This window comes from Lactuca serriola, chromosome 4 (genome assembly GCF_051521515.1).
Source record: "Lactuca serriola cultivar US96UC23 chromosome 4, Lser_US96UC23_V15, whole genome shotgun sequence".
NCBI classification, from domain to species: Eukaryota; Viridiplantae; Streptophyta; class Magnoliopsida; order Asterales; family Asteraceae; genus Lactuca; species Lactuca serriola.
The window spans coordinates 308,703,694-308,713,583 of NC_136411.1; the positions used below are offsets into that span (position 1 = coordinate 308,703,694).

Here is a 9,890-nt window from a genome sequence, read left to right on the forward strand (position 1 = left end):
AGCAGATGATTTCATACCTCTCTTGTCTTGCACTTTGATCGTATCTTTCCATCAGATCCTGGTGCATTTCATAAGGGTAGAAATCCTCATAAGACTTTTGGAGTTCCGCTGTCATCGTGGCCATCATGATGCATGCCACTTTCGTAGCATCCCTTTTATGTGCCTGAAAGTCAGCGATCTCCTAGGGAGTTACAATGGTCTCATCAATCTCCTTAAGCTCCTTGTCAAGGACATATTCTTTGTCCTGGTAGAGGGTAATCATCCTGATGTTTCTAATCCACTCATTGAAGTTGGATCCATCAAAAGTGACTTTCCCACACAAGTTCATAAGGGTAAAGGAGCCATTAGGATTAGAGCCAGAAGCAGCATTGTTTGAAGACATCTGAAAGAAAAGGACAAGACTAGTTTAGATATTAAGAGAGTCCTTAATAAAACACCCAAATGTAATATTAAGGCTAGGACCCAATCACAATATATTATAACTTAGAAGAGGTATGCCGTAATCCAAGCTATAACATATTTGAAAGGTAGGTGAATGACGATTCACCAATTTCCACCACGAAAACCGAAATATTAAATATTAGGTTTTTGATTGGTTCTTAGAAATTCCTAGATTCTTTGAGATTCAATGAACTTTTCAAAGGCATGTTTTAATCTCGAGTGTGCCCTCCAAGTTTTATGATTGGGATACCGAGGATCACAAAACGAGGTGTGAAGTAACCATGCAAATCACTTGGTACCCTTAAAGTTTATCACTCAATCGATGTGCCGGTAAACCACACACGCTCCATTGATACTATAATAAACCTTAAGTCACCCTTTACCTACCTTGTTAAGTCCAAGTTAGTGTGTCGGTTAACCACACACGCTCCACCAACGACTTAAACAAAGTGTAAAGTGTAATTTCATGGATTAGCACCTTATTCACATGTTTCCTAAAGTAACTAAGATTGGGAATTTAATAAAACATTTAGTTACTTTATAATATTCATCATACTTTTAATGAGAATTTATAAGTCCTTGTCTTACCCGTTCGGCTAACGACCCTCCACCAGTCAAGCAAGCGGTGGGTGAGAGTGGACACCCATTAAGTTGCCATTTTATAGGCAACAACCTTATACCCACCTTATAGACTGGATTCGTGAATGAGGCGTACTAGCGGTAAGACGACTTTGTTCTTATACATATATATATATATATATATATATATATATATATATATATATATATATATATATATAATTATTAAATCATAATAATATAAGTATAAGGGTTGAATTTTAACTTTTAAAATTCTAAGGGTTGGAACTAATGTTTTTTAACATGACTTTACTTGTTCCAAAACTTGAGGGCAAGTTTTGTAAACTTACAAAAATTTTCATTTCTTGTAACTTATGAGTTTAATAGAGTAATAAAATGAAGACTCTTCATTTTTCTAACCCTTATGTTCTTTTAATGGTTTCAACTCAAGTGACTTATGGTTTTCCATAACTTGAGGACAAGTTATGGACTCCATTAAAACACATTATGATCAAGAATTAAAATACCACATAGGTTACAAATAATTCCTAGGATCATCTAAACATCATAAGATCAAGAACATGAATATGAACACTTTCATGAATCAAAATTACACTTAAAACTTCGTAATTTTGATAACTAGTTGTTGTAAATGGATTAGCAAAGAAATTACACCATCTAAAACAAGTTTTCAAGTACCAAAACAGTTTAGGGTAATGTTTCTAGTCCATTTTCAGCAACTAAAGTCGAAAATCTGCACTCTGTGGCTCCTACTCGCCGAGTGCATGAACCTACTCGGCGAGTAGGTTGAAGATACAAGTGAATTCGGCGAGTCCCCCCATGGACTTGGCGAGTTCATCAGGCAGACAACAAGTTTTTCGACTTTTTTTCAACTTTTAAGCACAAATAACAAACAAACAAGCCTAGGCTCTGATACCATTGATGGGTTTTGAGCATTCTAACACTTCCTAAGTGTGCATGCAACCCTAATTACCTTGGATCTATGTTTGTCTAATTATCATGTAAAGTTGAATTCCAAGGTTATATTCCTATCTAGCATACATGGGGAACAATTTTTAACTTGAATGAAAGATAGAATAACTTACCTTGTTGTTGCTTATGATCCTTGAAACCTTGTGAGCCTAGCACCCCAAGTGTGATGCCTCAAATGCTTCACACAACACCAAATGCTCTTGGAAAGACTTTTGAGAGAATACACACTTCTTGAAATCGGCCTAGCCCTCTAGTTTCTTATGTGTAGCCAATTTTGGTGGAGAATAGGACTCTTATATAGTGTAGACACATCTAGGGTTACACCATGTAAACCCTAATGTGTCATGACTCTTCATTTCCATGACCCATGGGTTTGTAACTCCCATGGAGCATCCTATGGGTGGAACCCAACTTGATAATCCATGGAGCCTCTTAGCCCACTATACAAGATATGAATGATTTACATTATCAACCCATATATTTAATTAGTTATCTTTTGATCACTTAATTAATTCTAAATTAATTCTTGATCAAACTAATCAAATAATATTATTAATATATTATAACTTATAATATATTAATAATCTCCAAGTGTTATTTCACTTATTTAGTCTATCCAATTGCATGGTGCCATGCAACCCAAATGGACCATGCCGGGTTGGGTCAAGTACTGGCCCGATATAGTTATGGACTTAGACACCTTATCCAACAAGAACATGTCGATGATTTGAGCAGCGGAGATCGAATCAAGGTTGACCATTGAATCATTATGAGCAAGCCCTAGAAGAGAGAAAAACGTAGCCTTTGTGAGTGAATTTTTCATGTCAAATACCTGAAGGGCAATTCTTTCCTCCTCCTTGACGTAGGCGGCTATAGAATAAGCTTTGGACATTAGTGACATCGGAACACATTTGACTTTCGTTAGAGCAATGACCAAAGGTGAGTACTTCAGGCATTCGACGATTGGCAACATGCATGCATCATATTTGAAAGGAGCCAAGTCGAGAATCATGTTTTGATTCTGTTTTATAGTGAGGAGAGATGACTGAGCAGTTTGTTCTTGAATGGAGGAAGAGTCAACCATTATTACAGGTTGGAGAATGAGATGAACAGTTGAGAGAGAAAGTGCTATTTAGGGTTCATAAAATCTTTGAGAGTTGTAAAGGTTGAATCGTTGATGAATAGCTCTATTTATAGTGAAAGATAGAAACGAAGTGACAATTGCGTGACGACCCCTGATTGGACGCCTAGAAAAACGTTATATGACAACTGTAGCGGCTGACAAGTTCTTAGGTGACATCAGGCGGTGTAAGAATAGGAACCGAATTGAATTCCACGCGCCTTTTATTTCAAAATCTTATCTTCAATAGCCGCGTCGGCAATGGTTATCCCCAAATGTTACAAAATAATGAGCTTTTGCTTTTGAGAAACAAACTTCATAAGTGCATATAAAAGCGAATTTGCGAAACTAAAAAATGCCATAAGTGTCACGAATAGACTTTTGGAAAATCATAAAGATCTTCGTGCACGAGTGTGCCAAAGATAAGGAAATAAAGAAAATTATAACAATGGGATTAAAGTGATGTAAATAAAGACATGAAATTGTGGATCCCGGGCACTATCTCTTCCTTCTAAGTCAAGAGAGATGAAGAAGTGTCTGTGTGGTTTCCCATTGAAGTACGATCATATATTGGTTAAGAAAAAATGAAAGGCATCTTTTAAAGTTAGGATGAAAAGGTGGCTAAATCTTCAATCAAAAAATGAACTTCATATAAGTTTGAGTGTTGAATGAAGTACTCGTGTGACCAGTGTAGTCAATTGAACGAGTAGACTTGGAATTATTTTAGTGACTAAGCGTTATTGTGAAATCTCAAAAATAAATAAAACTCTTACTGGTAGAAAAGTCTTGGTTTGAGAACAATTCATAAAGATCACGCAAAAAGAAAAAGAGATTTCGTGGCACAGTCCACAAATGTGAAAATCTAGAACTTTCATTGGTTTACCGTTAATTCAATTAAGGGTGATGGATGTTGGGTTTCACTTAGTTCATGGTGAACGAAGCTAAGATCATTAACTCAGATGTTTCATAACCATAAACCTCAATGGTATAGCTGAGAGTCTCAAGGGTTACATGTATGAGTATAAAGGCAAATGTAGAAAAGTGAAGGTGGCTCCAAAGAAGTAAATGTACCTCTGCTATGCGAATATGACCAAGCAGATAACTCTTAACTCAAGATGAGAAGAGTAAGGTAGCTCGTGACTAATGTGAATTTAACAGCCTAGTTTGGAAGGAACGAATGGTAGATTCAATTCACTATGGCTTCACATTAAATCTTTTGAGGCTTAGAACAACATGCAACAACATGCTTCTAGGGACACTTAGCTTGTACAAAGATATGGAAAATATACCTGCCCCATCATTCGTTTTTGCAATGTAACCTGAAATGGTACTCAAAGAAAAATATTAAATAAGAAAAGAAAATATTTTTGTATTTTGATAATTTCTGAAAAAGAAAGAAACAAAACATAAAGAAAATATTTTTATATTTTAGATTTGAAAGAAGAAAATTTAAATTAAGTAAATATTTTTGTATTTTGAAAAGTTTTAATAAAAGAAAACGAGCGTAATATACAACATATAAAAAGAATAGACCACAAGAGTTCGCCTTTAAAAAAAATTTAGGCACGAAATGGGGCGAACGTTTGTCTAAGTTCGTCTCCCGAAAAAATCAGAAATGAAATAGAACGAGCATTCGGTCTAGTTCGCTTGTCAAAAAATAAAAATGAAAGCGAAGAGGTAACCAAAAGGAGAACGGGCTACAACGAAAGTGGTTTTGGAAGTGATTCAACTTCCATCATTCCTAATCCTTGGAGTATTCTATTAAATGATGCTTCTGGCAAGGCTTTCGTGAATATGTATGCCAATTGGTTGGCGGATCAAATGAAATGAATCGCAACGTTGACATCTTCTACATGACCCTTGATAAAATGAGACCTCATTGCTATGTGTTTCATTTTTGAGTGCCGCCCTGGGTTGTGACAATTGTGAATTATGCTTTCAGAATCACAATAGTGTGGGATTCGCTTCATGTTCAGGACAAAGTCTCTCAATTGACTCTGAATACAAATGACTTGAGAAGTACAAGATGCAGAAACAATGTACTCAGCTTCGGCTGTCGACAATGAGACGCATGTTTGCTTTTTAGACTGCCAGCCGACAAGTGTGCCATCAAGGAATTTACATAATGTATGTAGCGCTTTTTCTATCCAGCCCGCATCCTCGAAGATCATCATCTGAAAATTCTTGTACAAAGAAACCAGATTTCGCAGGATACCATATACCGCTTGAAGAGGTTCATTTCAGATATCTAAATATATTCTTAACTTCCACCATATGAGGTTCATGTGGATTTGCTTGAAACCTAGAACAATAACAAACGGAAAACATAATATCTGGTCTACTAGCTGTTAGATACATTAAGGATCCTATCAATTGGCGATAGAGAGTCATACTAGCATCTGTTTTTCCAGAGATGGAGTTAATTTCATTCTGAATGCCATTGGAACCTTCACTTTGGAGTCTCCCATCATACCGAACTTAGTCAGTAAGGTTTTCGTGTATGCTTCCTGATTTATAAAAATGTCTTCTGGTCCCTGTCTTATATTTAAACCAAGGAAAAAGTTAATTGGAACCATAGAGCTCATCTCAAATTTAGTTTCCATCAACTTCCTGAATTCAACTATTAAGCGAGGATTCGTAGAGCTAAAGACGATGTCATCAACATAAATTTGGACAATCATTAAGTGGTCACCATCTTTGTCGCGAAAGAAGGTTGGGTCAATAGAACCTTGTTTAAATTTGGATATTTTAAGGAAGCGGGTGAGAGTTTCATACCAGGCTCTTAGAGCTTGCTTCAGAACATAAACTGCCTTGTTCAATATATATTAGTGATCAGGATACTTTTCGTTTACAAAGCCTAGTGGTTGGTCTACATATACGGTCTCTTCCAATTCTCCATTTAGGAAAGCACACTTAACATCCATTTGAAATACTTCGAAGTTTTTGTGTGCTGCATATGCCAAGAAGATGCGAACAGATTCCAACCTTGCAACAGGTGCGATGATTTGTTCGTAGTCGATGCCTTCTTCCTAAGAATATCCTTTAACTTCAAGTCTCGCTTTGTTCCTTATAACATTGCCTTCTTTGTCCATTTTGTTTCGAAACACCCATTTTAAACCAACAACTGATGTATCTGGTGGAGTAGGAATTAACCTCCAGACCTTGTTTCTCTCAAACTCATTAATTCCATCTTGCATCGCTTACACCCTATTGGAGTGATAAAGAACTGTATTTACGGTTTTGGGTTCATCTTTGGAAACAAACAAATTGAACATGCAGAATTCCACTTTAGAGAATAATGAAGTTCGTTTCGCTTTTAACTGAGATCTCGTAAGAACACCTGTAGAAGATTCACTAATGACTTGAGTTTTGGGGTGATCCCTGGTCCATTTGGCTAGAGGAGGATAATTTGGATCATAAGATGGAACCAGCTCAACATCCACGTCTTCGAATTCTGATTGAATATCCGTATCATCATTCACATCTTTATTCTCCCCCTCGAATGATGAGTGCGTCTCAAAGACTAGATTCGTGTCCTTCTTGTCGAATGAACTTTCGTGTGCTACTGTTGAAGGCGGATCCTCCTCATGGAGAGGTGAGCTAGATGATGATGAACCCTCTCCCTAGAATCTATCACTCGTTCTCTCCTGAGGACTTACATTGGTGTTAAAATTCTCTTCCTGAAAAGTTGTGCTCATGTTTTGAGATTGATTCCCAGTTGATGGCTGACTTCGCTTGTCTTTTCCAGCGTCATCAATTATCTTCTCCACTTTGTCTACCTTATTGCCAGCTTCCTTTGCTTTAGATGTAATGAATTTCTCAGGTTTGTCAAATAGAAGCATGAATTCTTCATAAAGATTAGCCAAAGGAATGGTCACTTGGTTTGATTGACGAGAGATCTCTTGAGTTTGACTTTCATTCGCTTGTGTCTTCTTTAAGTAATTGTCATAGAATGTGATGTAATAGGTTTCTTCAATCTTTTTGGATTGTTTGTTTAGAAACCTATATGCTTTCGACATTAGAAAATATCCCAAAAAAAATGCCTTCATCAGCATTTGCTTCAAACTTGCTTCATTGTTCCTTGGAACTAAAAATGAAACACTTGGAACCGAAAACATGGAAGAACTTTACCTTAGGTTTTCGTTTATTGATAATTTTGTAGGGAGTGAGATAAAAGCGTTTATTAAGAAGCAATCTGTATTGAGTAATGCAAGCAATGGTAACAATATTAGCCCAGAAGTAAAGAGGCAGTGATGTGAATGAAAGCATGGTCCTAGCTGCTTGACATAACGAATGGTTTCGTCTTTCAATGACTCCGTTTTACTGTGGAGTATAGGGAGTAGAAAAATTGTGAGATACTCCCTTGTCGGTGAGGAATTCATCGAATGCTTGGTTCTTAAATTCCATACCAGTGTCGCTTAGAACATTGTGAACCACTTTTCGCAGCTGTAACTCAATCTGCTTGATGAAATCTTTGAGCGTAAAAGTTGCTTCAGATTTCTACTTACGAAAGAACACCCAAGTGAAACGAGAAAAATCATCTACAATTACGACAATATATTTGTGTCCACCAATACTTTCGATTGTATATGCGCGATAAAGATCAATGTGGAGTAGTTTGAGTGGCTCAATAAACTTCGTGTTCACTATGGTTGGATGACTTTCCTACTTTTATTTCCCATTTTGCATGCGGCACAGAGATGATCATTGTCATATTTCAAGAGAGGAAGACCTCACACGTTATTACCAAGAACTAGCTTGTTGATGTCTTTGAAGTTGAGGTGTGAAAGTCTCGTATGCCATAGCCAACTATCGTCTATTGCAGCCTTAGAGTGCAAACAAATAGAAGGTTTCCCTCGTATCGTATTAATGTCCACTAGATACATCTCGCCTTTACATTTCGATTTAAGCAGCACTGATTTCATATTATTTTTAATAATTTTAGATCCTTCATCATCAAACGAGACCTTTAGACCTGTACCAATCACCAACTGCAGAACTCTTATTAAGTTGTGTTTTAGTCCCTCAACATACGCCACTTTGCGACTTGAGAATTTTCCATTCATTATCATGCCATACCCTTTGATTTTCCCAAGTGCATTGTTACCCAACTTCACGAGACCACCATTCTTTAGTTCTCTGTGTTCTCTTAGCTCATTCTTTCTTCCCGTCATGTGACGCGAACAACCACTGTCGATATACCATTTAGTGTCAAACTGTTCGTCACGAATAACCTGCAAAAATTAAGCATATTTAGGAACCCAAGGTGTTTGGGTCCTCGTGAGCCTTTTACAGAAACTGGATAAGTTGTAGAGAGATCAATAATATAAGTTCATTTTATTAAGGTTGTGTCACACCCCCGAACCAGACAGCGGAAACGTCCGAGGGCTGTTGTGACTCAATTGAATACCATCACAGTGAATATACATGAAACATAACATCATTCATCACCATGCATTGAAATAGTACAACTAGTAGTGTTTACATTTAGTACATTGTTTCATAACATTACATTCCCAAAAATTAGATTGTTTGATACTAGTTAAACAAACAACAAGACATCACTGAATACATTTTTCCCTTCGATTTACCTGTTACCTGAGAATACAAGTATTTTGAAAAAGGTCAACATATGAAATGTTGGTGAGTTCATAAGTAATGTTTGAAACACAGTGTTTGTATTATTTTCAAAAACCACCAGAAAATCCGATATTTTCTTAAAAGAGTATCGTGTAAAAAAGTGTGAAGATCCGTAAGTATGCTTGTTTGTTTCTATAAATGTAAAAAAAATTGTTAGACTTGGTATGCATCTTGTAGGTGTATGAATTGAAAATCCTAGGAAAACCCGATGTTTTCCTAATATTTTGAATTACGCGTTTTGTATTTTATTATACCGTTGTGACGTGTGTATTCGATAATTCCAAGTGACATTGGATTAATTATGGATTGTGAATTGTTATAAACATGCATTAATGAAAACGACTAGTTTACAACTATACAAACGATCCCTTAGGCGTCGTCCGTACTATTCACTTAATCCAACCACCCTGACTTCCCATAGCCCCACAACCGAGGAGAAAAGAGGGTGCGAAGCCCCCGCTATTTCCATAAGTCGTTCAAGGCTATCGTGAATGCGAAAGGCCCTTGGCCCGACTCGCATTGGTGAATTCTCGACTTTGCTAGCAGTACCAAAGGACCCTTGGGGCCCAACAGCACAAAAGCCAGTGAAAGTCCTTTTACATGGAATTAGGTCATATAAGACCCAACAACATGTAAGCGACTTTCCTTTGGGCCTAAAGATCATGTCATTGGGCTGGCTAGGCCCAACAAGCACGATTTGAAACTTTCGGGCCCAAAGATGGTGTATCGACGTCTGGTGAATTCCCGCATGTGTATTGGATTCCCGTAATTTCAGCGTGTGTATTGTAGTATCGTCGTGTATAGATTTTTGATTCATTATTGATTCGAGACCGAATCAATTCGTTTGGTAACGATTTTTGGTGTTGAAGGTGTATTATGTTTCGTCAGTAGTCGTGGTACTAGTATTTCATCATGACGGATTTATTGTTTAAAATCACTAGTATTTTTCTGTTGCAGCCCCTTTCCTTTGGATAAATTTTCAATTTTGGCCCTTTGTATAAAAGAACTTCCGTTTTAGTCCTTAAACCATTTTTCTTGACACTTTAGTATCAAAACTTATTGAAAGGGTATTTTTCAGCTGAAGTTTATTTGAAAAACAGTTTTAGTCCCTCAAGAT

At 36.8% G+C, this 9,890-nt stretch overlaps 1 protein-coding gene across 1 annotated transcript; it reads right to left on the bottom strand.

The window, feature by feature from the left end:
- Positions 1 to 6,333: 6,333 nt before the first annotated feature.
- LOC145099506 (uncharacterized) lies at positions 6,334 to 7,152 on the bottom strand. Its single transcript, XM_079037075.1, has 2 exons — positions 6,793 to 7,152; positions 6,334 to 6,714 (listed from the first exon to the last, which is right to left on the bottom strand). The coding sequence occupies exons 1-2, from the start codon at positions 7,150 to 7,152 to the stop codon at positions 6,334 to 6,336; spliced, it is 741 nt and encodes a 246-aa protein (XP_078893201.1).
- Between the last annotated feature and the right edge of the window lie 2,738 nt (positions 7,153 to 9,890).

Bases quoted from the DNA above. Each gene is read 5' to 3' on its own strand.
- LOC145099506 (XM_079037075.1), bottom strand. From the start codon at position 7,152: ATGTCGAAAGCATATAGGTTTCTAAACAAACAATCCAAAAAGATTGAA. The intron at 6,715-6,792 runs GTAAGTCCTCAG...CTCCATGAGGAG, and splicing joins AAGAGAATTTTAACACCAAT to GATCCGCCTTCAACAGTAGC.